Here is a 15994-nt window from a genome sequence, read left to right on the forward strand (position 1 = left end):
CAACAGCCGGCACACACACACACACACACACACACACACACACACACACACACACACACACACACACACACACACACACACACACACACACACACACACACACACACACACACACACACACACACACACACACACACACACACACACACACACACGCACGCACACTCACAGAGCCACATACACAGAGCAGCATCAAACAGTGATGGCATCACGACCCATCACGTGCAAACACACACGTAAACCTTTGCATGAATGCACAATAATGTTGTACAAGCTTGTGATATCCAAGGTTTACCTTAAATAAATGACAACTGCAGAGACTTACTCTACTGGGTCTACACCGAAAGCGCCTCAGCCACGTTTTTCAGTCATCTATCTTGCGTGTGTGTCTGAACAGAATAGATTTGCTCCTATTTTAATCCATCAAACCATCTACACAGGTCATATAACAGCAAAAGTGTATTTTTAGGCTTCAAATCTATTTTCCTCTGTTTTACGTGAGTAACTACAGTGAATGTGTATTTGGCTCTTAGCACTTCCAAAACGCGGGTGACCTACACAACACCGTACCTGAACGCCTCTAGTGTAGACACACAAACAGAGCACTCACTGCTGCTGCTGTTCTGGTAAACGTGCTGTTCACGCTGCGCTTCCTGTGTAGACATGGTGTTGGAGCTGCTAGGCTGTGTACCGAAAATTGGCTTTTTTGATATTAGATAGAAATTTTATCCACCTAAGGCACATGAAGTGGCTAGGTGTTAATGGGGTGTAATACACAAGGTCTATTGATTAAAAGAACATGAGGACCTGAGAACCTTTTCAGTGTATATTATGCACCTAGGGAGCCACTTTCATTGCAATCAATGGGGCCACATCTTGGAATACGGTATTCATGTCTCTTAGTACATTGATGACTGGAAATATTTGCAATGACATTTTGATATCCCTGTGACAACAACATGTGAACAATCCAAAAAGATGAAATGCCTGAGAACTCCCCATCACTAAGTGGAGCCACTTGAACGAGGGACAAAATTTTTAAATGACTAATTCTGCAGTTACCTTTGACTAAGATATTTTGTTAATTCAGCTCTGTGACTGCACCAAGACCTGTATGTTAAAAAGTAATTCTAACTTTAATGATATTCCTTTTAATACTTCCTTTCTAAGTAGCGTGCACGGCTGTGCTTGCCGTCTTTTATTTCAGCTCCGTGACTGCACCGAGACCTGTGTGTTAAAAATAATTATCACTTTAATGTTATTCCTGTTAATACTTGCTTCCTAAGTAGCGTGCATGGCTGTGCTTGCTGTCTTCTGGCCAATTCGACAAAAAAAGTACATTTCACTGGAGGTTAAGTGGGGGCAGACAGATCTATACACTGATCCCACATCAATTTTGAACAGATGGAAAGTTATTAGGGGAGGTTGAATGGGGATGGAAAGAGGTGATTGTGGGACAGCAGGGCAATTGCTACGCGCTGCCTTCTCACCTACGATGTATCATTTTCAACAGAGGAGAAGGGATGTGCGAGAACAGAGCCAGGTACCAGTAAGTATAAATGTGTGTTTGTCTGCACATATTTTTCTGTCTGTAATCCCAAACCTTCCTGTTTTGTTCCCTGGAGCCAAAGGAGACAAATTCTTTCACTGTTTGACTAATTCTCTCTTTACATAACACATGTGCATGCACACACACACACACACACACACACACACACACACACACACACACAGAAACACTTGTAAGCTGTCTTGGGCACCAGAGTCACTTCGCTGTGTCACTTCAGGATGCAGAGCATTATAGTCTGACATAATCAAGACTTAAAATTCATCTTCAGGCTAAGAAGCAGCTTGTCCTCATCCAACCTTTGTGTGTCAGAGTGGGAATCACAATCTGCACCTGTGCAAGCTATTGTGGCCCAAAGTGACGAGTGTGCACAGCCCTCAGAGGCAGCTGGGGCAGCAATGTTTCGACAGGACACTAGAGGAGTTGAATTTCCTCTCCTTGTAAACAAATGATTGCATACATCATCTCTAAATAATATACATATTTCCTGTTTCACTTCTATCTTGATATATTATTAATAGTTCCAATTATTTCCATACTAGTGTATCTACGCAGCTCTACTGCTGTTATTTCTCACAACTGACATACATGCGAGATCATACTGTATGTTTCATATTTCTACTTTCAAGTTCTTCTCTATATATATTGAGGCTTTAAGTTGCTTTCTGGATATTTTTGCTGCTGTCTTGTAGAAACCATGTATGTTTCATGAGCTAAGAAAAACAGCCTTGGTTTCAGCTTTGTGGGAATTAATTTTTCAGATGACCCAACAGGTTCTTAAATGGTTTACTTACAGTAACTTAGGAAGTAAACTGAGGAAATACCACCTCTAATCTAAAAAATCTCAATCACCAGATTTAGAGATACATTTTCTTACTATAGTGATATTTTATAAAAACTTAAGATCTGCAATGATTAGTCGATTAATCAATTGACAGAAAATTAATCAGCAACTATTTTGATCATCGATTACTCGTTTTGAGATATTCTGTGATAGTAAACTCTTTGGGTTATGGACTGATTGTTCACCATTTTCAAATATTTTATAGACCAACCAACTAATCATTCAATCGAGAAAATAATCAACAGATTATTCAATAATGAAAACAATCATTAGTTGCAGCCTTAAAAAAAACTTGCACAATGTCATTATGTGAAAATAATATGCTGCTCAGATGTACAGTCAGGTAAATATGTTCCCTTGGAGGAGAGAAAATAGTGCTGTGCTTAATGGCTGTGCTGTTAATCTCCACTCGTTGCAACAGAGTTTCCCCACAGGGAGATATTTTCTACTTCTTACAATAGATTTTAGGTGTTTACCTGATAATTTAATCACAAGCTCTTTAACTACAGTAAGTAACATGCACAACTGAAAACACAGGTATTGTATAGTCCCTTGGCAATACCGCCATGAATGATTATGCAGTAAAGAAATGCTTGGAAAATATCCAAAAAGACGGGGTAACAAAGAACGAGACATGAAAGCTTATTTGTTTTAATAATCTCTTTTTGTGCTTTACCAACATCATACCTGTCACTTACTTATAAAGGAGTTTTTATTCTAGGATATTTCCTTCCTTACTTGAATGTTTGATTCAGCTCAGCGGTCATGAGCGAGGCAGAGAGAAATGAGGCTGTCATGTTGTGTGAGTTAGCAACATGATTAAGTCGGATGCCAACCTTTTCTAACTTTGATGCATTCATGTCGGCCGTGTTTAATTCATGAGTCTGGTGTGGAAGATTGAAAGCGGTAAGACGAGGCAGAGAGGAAGGACGGCGGTAACATGTTGCAGTTTGTGGGCTTATCCCCATCTTCGCACTGATTCTGCCTGTGGCCAAAGTCCTCTTGTCTTTATCTCTCTGCGCTCTCTTCTACTACTTCCCCTCCCACTTTTCCTTCTTCCTTCCATGTCAACTTTTTCCCTTTACTTTTACCGTTTTAAGCTTCCAACCTCCTCATCTTTTCTCTCACCCATCACACATTTCTTCCTGCTTTTTCTCCCCATGTATTGTCCTCCTTTACAACTTTACGTTATCCGTCCTCCTTTTTTTTTTCCTCATTCCTATGTCTCACAGTCATCTCACCACACCATCAGTGTGTGTGTGTGTGTGTGTGTGTTTGAAATCATCCTCTGCTTTTACAACTCATGTTTTATGCATTCATCTCTTATGCGGAGTGACTAACAAATAGTGCAACCATGAGAATTCTCTTGCTCTTTTCTGCAACGCTGTGTATTCCTCTTCCTACGCCCCCCCCCCCAAAAAAAAAAAATATTTTCATCTCCTTCCATACCCACAATGCCCTGTTTTGCTTCCTCTCTTTCTTTCCTTGCATCAGTGTCCCTAGGTAAAAGAAGGCAGGGGGAGGAATGGTGAGGTGAATGATTGGCCTCCTTCCAGCACACATACTCAATAACCAAGGGACATTCTGCTGGTCCTGTTTTCCGTGAGTACACGCACGTGTGTGCATGTATGTCTCATGGCAATGTTACTACATTTATATTAGTGTGAGGGATTGTTTGTTGGTCCAAGTGTGTATTTATGTGCCTGCTGTTTGCCCACTTGTTGTATGGCTGGCCGGCTAAATGAATACATCAGATCTTGGGCTCAAAAAGAACACATTTGTCTCTCTCTCCCAGGAGAATGTGAATTATTTAAAATGAAAAGCCGGGGCGAGAGATGACTAACAGTAGCGGGTGACGTGGCTGGAGAAGAGAGAGATGGAGAAGGATGAAGGGAGGGAGAAGGACCAGATGGGCAGGGGGATGGACAGAGCCAAGGAGAGCTGGTATAAAGAGAAGGGGGTAAAAAAAAAAGTGTGATAAAAGAGAGAAAGAGAATGAAAGAGGAGTCAAACGCTGGAGAGGGGGAGTGGGGGTGGTAAGTGATAGCGGCTTTGAGAGGGGGCTTTTGTATAAAAGGCACAGATCAGTTGGTGGGAAGCGAGGAAAGGAAGCCTTAAAAAAAAAAATAATAAAAGTGAAAAAGAGAAAATACGAGGAGACTTCTATCTGAGACAAAAAGAGTTAGAGGGTTGATGAGGACATGACAAGAAGTGACAACAGACAGAGGGGAAGATGAGTGCAACAGAGGGAGCGACTTCAGAAACATATGATTGGGCACTGGTGCCAACTCTTGAGCACACACGAATGCACACACGCACACATCAGATAAGTCTCCAAGCTTCTCCAGCAGATTTCAGCCTGTTAACCTGACTCACCCTGTTTCACCCCATCTCACCCTGCCACATGGTCCCCACAGGGGGCAGCGAGAGAGGGGTGGAGGGACAGAAACGGTATGATACAGATGAATATTGAAAAACAGGGAGAATTAAAGACAAAGGGAACAAAAAGAGAGAAAAACCAAGGGGTGAAAAGGGAGAAAATGAGGAGGTAGAAGAGGTGAGAAAGAAAGCAAACTATCAGACGTGTGAGAGGAAGTCATGAAGTGGCGCTGAGATCAGTGGGAAAGAAATTAAGTGCACATTTCTTTGGCAGCATAGGGAGTGCATGGGGGGTAAATGGGTGAGGGAAATAAAGAAGCGAGAGGGGGAAAGGGGAGGAGAAGGAAGGCGTGTAGTAAATTATAGAGGGAAGGAGAGCAATAGGAAGGAATAGCAGGGTGGTGAATGCGCCTGGAGCCGGATTGTGGAGCAGCAAACAACAGAGATAATAAGAGAATGTGCTGAAGGCATGTGGCACACTCAGTAATTATATAGAAAGAGCAGCCTGCCTTAATTAGAACAGGATGGAGCTCATGAGTGTGACAGAAACACACACAAAAACACAAATATACATGCACATGAAATGCAGCATTTGCAAGGTGAATCATTACATAATTTATTTTCCCTAGTATAGTCCTGCTGGTGGCATTTCATAATGAGATTGGAGAACATGTGTGCACTCATCACTGCGAATACATGTAGTGCAAATTTGTGAATGTATGCAAGGGTCACGATATATAGTAACAATGCTGTGTGAGCACATGCAAGTCTGGCAGACAGCAGGATGGTTCTACATTACAGTACACCACTTCTAACTGGTCTGGGGTTTTTTTAAATCCAATTTTTTGGCTTTTACACCTTTATTCCACAAGAGAAAGCTGACTTTTCAATAATGTCTCCTTTACATTTACACTCCTCTACACATTCATAACTAGAAGCTGGTCAAGTGCCACCAAAGTCTTCCAGTCTTCTGAGCAACTGTGGATTAAGAGTTTCTCATCTGTTTATGGCGCCAGGATTTTCTCCATTCAAGTGTAGTTTTCTGTGTTTTTTGGTTTTTTTTTAAAATTTAAAATCAAAAATGGATTTAAATTTGTTATTAGCAATAAGCAACTAACACCTCAGCGCACTATATAGATGGGGTGTAAAAAACACAATGTAAAAATAAAAGAAAACAGAAAAAAATATAAATTAGTAGCTTTTGCAGACACCATACCGTAAAAATATGCACAACAAAATTAAGCTGCCTCATTTGTACATCCTGGGAGCTCTTGTGGGAAAAAACAAAACAAAACAAAACTTCCTGCGTCTCGTCAGTCAGCAATTTAGTAATTATGTCTATCAGCATTAAAATAACAGAAGGTTAAGAGTACCTTGTGACAACTATAGATATCATAATCTGAAGTAATCCAGTGTTGTCCAGTACTGACCTGACTGTTACATTGCATGTGGTAATAATCCTCTTCTCTACTGCACAACACTATCTGCTTACACCATTATCAGCTGCTCACTGGCTATTCAATATTATTGACCTGCACTGAGACACTTAGTGCATTTGCACTCGCTCAGTTACACAATTAGACCCAGGAGTAAATAAGACATATTTACAGAACCTGCACTAACATACACAAACACACACACACACACACACACACACACAGAAATTAGTTTAACATTATGGTCATGTAAAGCTGTGATTGCCTGCTTCGCAATTATTATGTTTCATAGCAGTCAGTCATGCATGTCCTCCATGCACGAATACACAGGCGTGATGGTGAAACATAAATTCCCTTACTCACACTGCTGTTATCACACTATCCATTTCTCTCAGGCACACAGAGACTCAGTGTGTGTCTCTCCCACACACATACACAATGAAATCAGCCCAAGTGTGTGTGTCTGCTGAATAAGTGTGTCCATGCTATATGTGTGTATGAGCAGTCCCAGCGTAATTCCTCAGTTTAGTGGAGCATTATGGCTGATCAATAGCTCTGGTGCAGTGGGAGATGTCGGGGTTGTGGCTGCATATTCATGCTATTACAGCTGAACTGAGAAATTAGTAACTACAGGGAATGTGTGTATGTCTGTGTGTGTATACATATATATATATTTTATATATTATACATTATATACACCCCTGCCTTTCTCATGCTTCCTGACCACACTTGTAGCTCACCATTACTCTGTTCTCGGTGTCCGTCAGATTTTATTGTCCTCAGATCAGCTTTTATTGTAGACAAAGCATTGTTAGTAATTACAAAAAGCAGGTCAAGCAACGCATACTTTGTTTGCACACAGATAAACTGCCAATATCAGTGAGCAGCTCTTATCTCCAACTGTCAAACACTTACAGTACTGAAGAACCAGAAATTCTGCAAAAGAGCAAATGTTCTGCATGACTTCAACGTAAACAACCACTTCTATCAACTTTTCTACTGATACTGTTTCCATTTTCACTTCAATTTGATCTGGTTATCTAAAAATCTGAACTTCTCTGTTCTTCAGAAAACAAGCAGAATAGCATTAAACAACAGGTGGTGTAGCGCCTTTGCAGCTCCTCTTACCTGCCTCATGAATATGAGAACAGGTAGTTTAAAAGAGAAAGATGATTCTTTCCACCACCAAACTCTTTTCCAGTCACTCACCTCACCCCTACCCCCTTATTTTCTGCCTCTGTTCTACTTCTGAAAATATCAATCAATATATTCATGGAATCCAACCAAACTTCTCATCTCTATCACTCTACATCCACCATCAGCCCTCTCTTTCACCCCCACTTCACTCCCATTACCACCTCCTCTGTCCTCCTCTCACTCCAAGGGCATTTCATGTATTTGTCTCCAAGTTTGGACTCTATCTAATTCTGCCTCTTTCTTGTCTTTCATTCTTGCTCTTCCAGATCCTCCATTTCTCAATTCAATCTAATTACTGTATCAGCAGGAGACTTGTCTCTCATGTCCTTGCCTGCCTTTGTTTTCATTATAATCATCATCATCACCACTCGAGGTGAGTATGACTGTCCTCTTCATTGGGCCGTCTACTTGTGGGTCTTCAGATGGCTGTAGAGGCCGAGACACGATCCATATACTTTGGTGTAGTGTGGGCAGGGGAAATTGTTTTTCTCTCCCTCCTTGCAGTGTTGTCACTTTGTTTCTGCGGCACGATGGGGTTCCATTTCTTGACGTGTAGCTCCTTCCTCCACAGATTTCTTCCAGAAATGCCTGTCCAGTACAATATGCTCCCAGTTGCTTGATGTGATGTATAATTTCTTCAGACTGGTCTTGATATTCTCCTTGAAACGTTTCTTTTGCTGCCAGGGGCTCACTGAAATTCCTTCAGCTGGGAGTACAGAATCTGTTTGGGGAGACGTGTGTTGGACATGCAGATGACATGGCCTGTCCATTTGAGTTGGTACTGCATTATTTTGGTGGTGATGCTGGTCATGTTGGCTTCCTCCAGAATGCTGAAGTTGGCGCGTCTGTCCTCCTAGCTGGTCCTCAGAACCTTTTCTAAGGATCTTTGGTGGTGTTGTTCCAGGGCTCTCAGGTGCCTGCTGTAGGTGGTCCTTGACTCAGGACAATGACTCTGTGGATCAGGAGTTTTGTTTGGACCTTTAGGTCTCGGTCTTCAAAGAGTCCATGTCAGCTTTTGAAGAAACTTCTGTGTTTCTGACCATGTGTGGTGATCCCTCTGGATGCAGAAATCTAGTTGAGAGGTTAGAGGGAGGCAGCCCTTCGCCAGGTGGGGAAAGCAGGGTGGATCCTAAAGAGGGCTTCTTAGTCGTGGGTGCAGCTACCGAAGGGCCCCTTCTGCCTTGTTCCCACTTGCTGGTCACCATAGGACTTAATCCAGGATGTCAGGGTGAATCCCTTAATGGAGAACGCCTGTGCGTGATTTTGTTTAACTTGGGGAGACTGTTGTACAGACAGCCATCACACGGTCCTTGACAGATCTGGGTCAGGATCCAGTGGCATGAAGTCCAAGACAACTGGGGGCACTTTTCTGCTGCAGCCCTCATCTGCCTTCCCAGCCATTATAATGTCCCCCTCTAAAGTCAGCCATCATCCTCTGCCTGCTCCGCCATTGAGGTCTTGGTTGGATTATTCTTTGTCAGGGAACTCCCCCTCGACCTTACCGCCATGGGTGACTCAACCAAGAGCATACCTCCGGAGGGTGTTGCTCTTGGGATCTCAGGACCACACAAGCTTCTCCATCACGACAAGGTGACACTCCACAGAGATTATAGATATAAATTATAAATCACACCCACAAAAACACACCATTGGCTAGAAAAAGAGCTTAATTTCCAGTAACAACAACCAATTGCAACCATAAACAAGAACAACATCATCTCCCTACAAGGAGTTCAGCACTCCTACTAAATCACCCTTCCATTACGATGCACACACTCTGCTGCCTAGTGACTACAACACCCACATGGCATTGCACAACAATGCAAGATGGGGTGTGAAAGCTAACAGCAACAGTCAGGCGATCAAACTGCTGCTGCCATATGAGCAATGGGTTGTGACAAAAGATTCAAATACTGTCCGTTTCTGTTCACGTCAGAGTGCAACACCCCACGCCACCCGCCGGCTTTACACTGACAATGTTTCGTGTGAGTGTGTGTGTGTGCATCTGAAGAAAGAGTACATTAGTCATTGTGTTCACACTCACACACACCAGGCCGCTCAGATTGTTCAGCCTTACGGTTCACATATCATGCTTCACGTGTCGATATGTGTGACAACGTTCTTTGGATGTACACATGAAACAAGGTAACGTGACTGATAAATCGAAGCCCTCACCACTGATGTCTAACAGCAGGCATGGATTGAAATTGAGAAAGGCTTTTCTGCAATTCTATTGTCTGTCTTTTAAAGAGAAAAACCTCCTTCTCTCAACACTTGTTAACAGTGCTCTCTTTTCGATTGCTCCCTTCATTCTGTGCTCTCACGCAGTTATTCATTTCACTGTCCACCACTCTTAACAGTATCTCTGTCACATCTTCACAGCTCTTGTGTCTCTTCTCGTATGGATCATCATTTCCTTTCTGCCATCTCCTTCCCTCTATTCTATTCATCTGTCCTCTCATCATCCCTCATCATTAACAGTACTTATTTCCAATTTCCTTCCAAGTCCTACTTGTACGTCTTTTTAACACCATCTCCATCTCTTCTGTTTCACCCCCCCCCCCAAAAAAAACAAACAAATAAACAAAACAAAAAAATCGATAAATCAAATAAGTTCAGTTCAATCAGCATTTTTCCAATTGAAATAAACTTGTTTCAAGAAGATATATTTTTTCATTATTCTAGAGCAGCAATATGCTTTATTTTGGGTTTTTTTCATCGATTTCTACAAAATTCTTGGAACAATCTGAATTGTTAACAGAGGTTGAAATAAAAACTTTACTGCACTGCCAGATTCTTTTACTCCTTTGAAGAAAATAAGACTTTCAGTGCTCAAAAATAGATAATTATTAATTGAGATGGAAAAGATGGAGATTGTTTTTCAATGTTTTCAGTTATTGTTTCTATACTTCCAAAAGCAAGCATATCACAGTCTCACACTGTTCTGATAAAGATGTGAAAAGCTTTAAATAGTTAGACATGAATAGTTCCTTATGTAGTCACATCAATCCCCTCCCTACTTCTACTTTCACATCTGCTTTGCAAACATTTCTGCTCTTTGTTCTTTCATCGTTTTGTTTCCTTCCTTTCGTTACACATTCCCTTCCCTTGTTCCTTTTACTCTCTCTTTGTTCTCTGTCTTCTTTCATCTATCCATGCATCCCCACTGTCTATTTATCCGTTCCCTACCTTCACAGCTGCTGTGTCCCTCCTCGTAGCCGGCGCTGCAGCTGCACTTCCCAATGGGCACCAGCCATTCCCCTTCGGCACTGCAATGCATCCTGGGAGGGCTGTCTGTGTCAACCTCAGAGTTGTTGACACAGGTGCCACGCACCTCTACCAGCGTGGCAAAGGCTGCCTCAGCCACTGTGTCGGGGAAGATTGCCAGGTTCTGGACGGTTGCAAGGCAACGTTTGTAGTACACCCGCACAGCCACAAGTGCCACGCAGGCGCCGACATCCTGGAAGGCCAGATGGAAGCCCTTACGGTTGAGGTGGCCAATCTCCCGCACCTCTGTGTTCAGCTTCATCTTCCTCTCACCCAGGTCGCCCTGCGTGAAGCTCTCATCAGCGGCGATGGTGTCGATCTTGGTGTAGCGGTCCTCTCGAGTGATGCCACCGAGGTCCCTGTCTGACTCAACGTAGAGGAGGTTGAAGGTCTCCTTACAGGTGCCTGCTACACCAGGGATGCTGTTGCAGTCACGAAGCGTGAACTGGAGCTCCACAAAGATGCGCTGACCGCCTCGGCGCGCCACCCAGCCGGTCTGCAGCCAGTTGTTCTGCTGCGTGGGCTCCATCACGTTGCACACCTGGTACGTCCGGATAGGCTTGTACTTCTCATCTACACCACTTATCTCCTCCCACTGGAAAGAGAGGGGTATGGTGGGGAGGGAAAAATGGAGGGGAGATGGACAATAAGGAGGAGTAAATATGGAGATGCAGAGGATGAGAGGAAGAATGGCAGCATGACATAAGAGAAAAGAGGACAACAGGGAGCGAAGGGTGGTGGTGAAGAAACAAAGGAAAAGAGGATGATAGTGAAATAACATGGAGGATGAGACAACAAGGGGTAAAGTGATCAAATGAGGCATTAAAAAGAAAGAAAAAGTAATGTAAGGTAGGGGGAGATGACATAGATAATGACAAAGAAAAGAAAGACAGAAAACAGTCAGTTCAGGTTAACAGCGTATTGACAATCTGATGCGTGGGTGTCTGGAAAAAAAACACAGAGCACACAAAGAAAATGACAAACTATACATCCTCAGTCATCACATCAGCCTTGAGCAGCACGTCTGAAACTATGGGTCAGAACTTAATTGCCTTTTCAGCCAGTTTCTTTTCATCTCAGCTGCCTTTGGTGCTAAACGTAATGGCATTTGAGTGGAATGTTTGTTAAATATTGTCGCCTACACCCTGCTGATTCATTCCCAAGAAATGACTTAGAAAAAAAAAAGACATACAGCTAGATTAATCTCAGGTCTTTTCTGCTGGGCCTTTAGCGCAGGAATCATCCTTAAAAATCAAAGTGGTCAAGTGTAAACATGATTTTCCCAATACAAATTTATTTTTTGCCTGAAGTATTGATTTTTACATGTTGGCATTGATTGAGATTCTCTGTGAAAAGAGAAGAGATTATGTATTGATCTTTAACCTGGTGATGGAAATAAGGGGGTTTTGTCTTATTATTGATATGAATAATTGATAATTATTGGCTGACAAAAGGTGTTTTTAAGTGAATTGGCTGCACAAAAAGAACACGGCAGGATAAATTTCAAAGCAACTGCTGCCTTTCGTCTAGATAAGAACATCAGTTAAATATGTTCACCAGCAGCAGCAGAGCCACATACTTTGATTTACTTTCAGTGAGCAAATTCCCAGTATAAAGAAAAACTGTGAAAAAAACTTCTTATTATTTGTCCAACAGATGAATGATTACAACGGAGACGCTCCGACTTGACAGAACTGAAAGTGAACCGAGCACCAAATGTGAATTTCTCCGTCTCTCAGACATACACAAACAGACACACACACAGAGCAAACCAGACAGTGAAAATGGATTATCTGTGATGGTAATGTGATAAAGTGCACTACTGCCATAGCGACTAAACCAAAGAGGATGGAGTGTGTCCTCTCCTAGTTCTATTGGGGCTGAGGTGAATCACACAAGTCCATTAATCTTAGATATAGCTTTGCATGTGACCACTTCAAGCTGACGGTGATTCAACGCACCCCACAATAAACAATACATATGTGTACTCTGCGCTGTATATGTCAACACACACACACACAATTCCCAACTCATGCTATTTATATAAACAGACATCTTGGGTATGTGTGTATGGAAAAGCCAACCTCTAGGTGGAAAGTGGGTGACAAACTGCTTCAGCATGGGCAGATTCTTTAAAAAGGGCTCCTGCATTCATCTTGCAGTCATAACTTAGGTTTTTAGAAGCCAAATCGATCAACATGTGAGGGGACCATTTATCTGTGGCAGCATATCTGTGTGGCTGGTTTGGATGCTGCAGTGTCCTAGCAGAAACAGCATGTGCAGAAAGAACACGAGGGATGAAATTCGGTGGGCAAGGCCAGCTGTTAAGCAGGCAGCTGTGTTGTGGAACACGGTGAGGGACTGAGTACATGTACATAAACGAATAAACATACAGACAAAGAAAATGCAAGTAGGAAAACTTACTCCATTGGGGGGATATGACGTCCAGCCCAGCTCTGCCTGAGTCTCTTTAGAATTCAGCAGCACAACTGCAGGAAACATAAGAAAGGGGAAAAATAGACAGACAAGCATACAGTTAGAGGTCAATTGAGGTGGCATAATAGAGACAGTTCACCTTTATTTAAAAAGGTAGAGTCAGCGATTATAATCCAATACACTTTTTGTCAAATTCAGCAAATATCTCCTTGCGGGCCACTAGCTGTCTGTTCTGTGTGTGCGCTGACAAACAAAAATCATGTGTCCGTACACAGCACTGTCTCTGTAAATCAGTATGTAAACACAGTGGTTTGGAGTGAGCCACACAACACTGCTCCGGCCAATCAGCAACCAAATCTGTTTCTATCACATTTAGTGAAGTGTAATATGGGCAGGCAGCTGTTAAAAAAAAAAAAAAAAAAATCACAAATATCCCGCTGTACATGTGTTTTGAACTTATTAACTGTATCAATAAATCAATAAAAACAAACACCGTTGATTTCTTCCCGTGGAGGCCAAATGCAAACTATTTTACACAGTAGTTCTATTCAGTAAATATCTGCTGTCAGTCAGCCTGGTGAAGCCAGTTTGGCCGGCTGTTGTCCTCTCAGCTTCCCAGGAGCTGCAGCTGACAGACGGCAGCTTGTGTGGACAGAGACGCTGAACGCAGGTCGAGTGAGAAGTGGGGAGGCTGCAGAGAGGCGGAGAGTGTGTGAGTGTTGTGCTCACATGAGATGAAATTTTTTTTTCCCCATTCGTGATGATTTGTGAGAGGAACAGAAGTGACTCTACAGCTGACGCATCGCTCTGGATTCTGCCATATTTCTCTTTTGGCTGTTGCCTTGGCAATGCGTGTCCCTGAATTTGGAGGTGGAGCTTCTGAAGGAGAAGGAAGGGAGGGGTGTATCTGTTTGGCCGTTCAGTTCAAATATCAACAGTCTTTCTCTGACTGCCTTTAATCTTGTAGAGATAAATACTGTAAATTTGTCAACAGTGTGCAGCGAACACATGATAACAGAACAAGATGAAGACTTACTCATAAAGACAGAGTGGTCTTAAGTCTAACGGTTTAAGTGCAATGTGACATGTTACATTTGGGATAATGAAAGAAAACCATTAGCATTGAGGCTGGCTTGTAAAAATCTGGTGGGGTGAACGTATCCTTCGATAAGTGCATTAATATCCATCTGAGGACGTAAGCTGGACAAAGAGCTTTCCATCATCCTCTGGCATCACCAATAAAAACACATCACACACACACATTTGCAAACAAAACAGGACCACAGAGCTTTCAAAACAAGCCAAGAGACAAAGAGGGACCTCAGTTAGCTTTCAATGGTGCAGTAGAGAAAACACAATACTTAAAAGTCTAAAAAAGTCTGTATTCTATGAGTTTTCTTTTCAGCACCACGGACAGCAGGAGAGAGCAAGCGCTGAGTCTGTTTTCAGGACCATGGACAGCTCCACAAGAAAAAAAGATCAATTAGTGTGCAGCGAGAGGAAGCTCAGAGGGTTACTGTTTCAAATGCTCAAATAAAAACAGAAATGTGAAGTTTCCAAAGGAACATATAGGAGAAGAGTTAACATTTTTATGTTTAAGTGTTTTTCTTACTCATTTTAAAAGTACCTTTACCAAAATACCAGCACAGAAACATAACTGAGTACCATTGGATCAGTTCCATTTTTGAATACTTTTACTTTTGATACTTTATGTACATCTTGTTGCTAAAACTTCAATACTTTTACTGACAGCATACATTATCAACTAGAGCTGCAAATTAGTATTATCATTATTACTGATTCATCTGGCAGACACAGGTGTTGTTACTCAAGCATGTTAGACAATGATATACTGTAAATACAGAGAAAAGAAGCAAATCCACACATTTGAGAAGCTGGATACTTAAAAGTAAATTTGCTAAAACATGTAAAAATTAACATACCTAAAATTTTATGTGCAAGAGTGTTACTTATAATGGAGTATTTTTACAAACTTTTTACTTGTTCAAACCAAAGTTTGATGTCTTTAAGCAGTGAGAATGGGCGTTGTTTCAGACTCAGTAGTATGCTGCAGGCAAACATGAAAGCCATCATCAGCACATTTATCTTAATCTATAATGTTATAACAACATATGTAGTGACATATGGTGAGCTGTATTATCACCTCATCTTTGAAGGATTTTGCTGATATTAGAGTTACCCATGCTTTAAGCTTGTCTGCTTAAAAAGACCCACTCCCCAACACACGCACACACACCAAGTTTCAGGTTCTTGCGCAGTGTTCCCGTCACCTACAGCCTTGAGGCAATATGAGATCTGACAACTAGACAAAGACATTGTTTGAGCACTCTGAAGAGTACACTGTGCAAAGAGGGCTTTTTTCATCCTTGAACAGTGCTACTTTCAGTCTTGTACTTGTGCTTGGCTTTAACTTTTGTTTTCTATGTCTACTTCTAACCACTTCAGGAACCTTGTAAGAGCTATCGAAAATAACCTGCATGACACAATCTAGAGTAGGCAGCAGACTCATTGACAAGTAACCATTTCTCTTCATCCTGTGCAACTCTCACATTTTTGAAAAGTATGACTTTGATCTCATACCTGCTGCTACGTGAGAAAATATTTGGCCTTATGAACATTAAGAACAGCAAAAAGTAGAAACCTACGCAGTCTGACTCACGCTGTAGGCTTTGTACGATGTGGTGACTCGAGACCTGTAATCTTACCGCTGATGTACTGAAAGGGAAGAAGGACTTTAGGTTTTACACTCACAAAGTGTCAAAATAAAATTGTCCATACACTAGCTGAACTTTTCAAACAAACCTGTAGAAAACATGCAGCAAAAACAGCATGAGAAAACTACCTTTT

General features: G+C 41.9%; 1 protein-coding gene across 2 annotated transcripts in view; it reads right to left on the reverse strand.

Moving 5' to 3' along the window:
* LOC122969699 (ephrin type-A receptor 7-like) overlaps positions 1-15994 on the reverse strand; it is a 154523-nt gene that overhangs the window by 103788 nt on the left and 34741 nt on the right. For both annotated transcript variants that reach the window (XM_044335620.1, XM_044335621.1), the window contains exons 2-3: positions 13115-13179; positions 10613-11285 (exon numbers count right to left, since the gene is read on the reverse strand). In XM_044335620.1, coding sequence (XP_044191555.1) covers positions 10613-11285; positions 13115-13179 — 738 coding nt within the window. The remainder of the gene's footprint in view (positions 1-10612; positions 11286-13114; positions 13180-15994) is intronic.

Source organism: Thunnus albacares, chromosome 19, assembly GCF_914725855.1.
Source record: "Thunnus albacares chromosome 19, fThuAlb1.1, whole genome shotgun sequence".
In the NCBI taxonomy this organism is placed as follows: Eukaryota; Metazoa; Chordata; class Actinopteri; order Scombriformes; family Scombridae; genus Thunnus; species Thunnus albacares.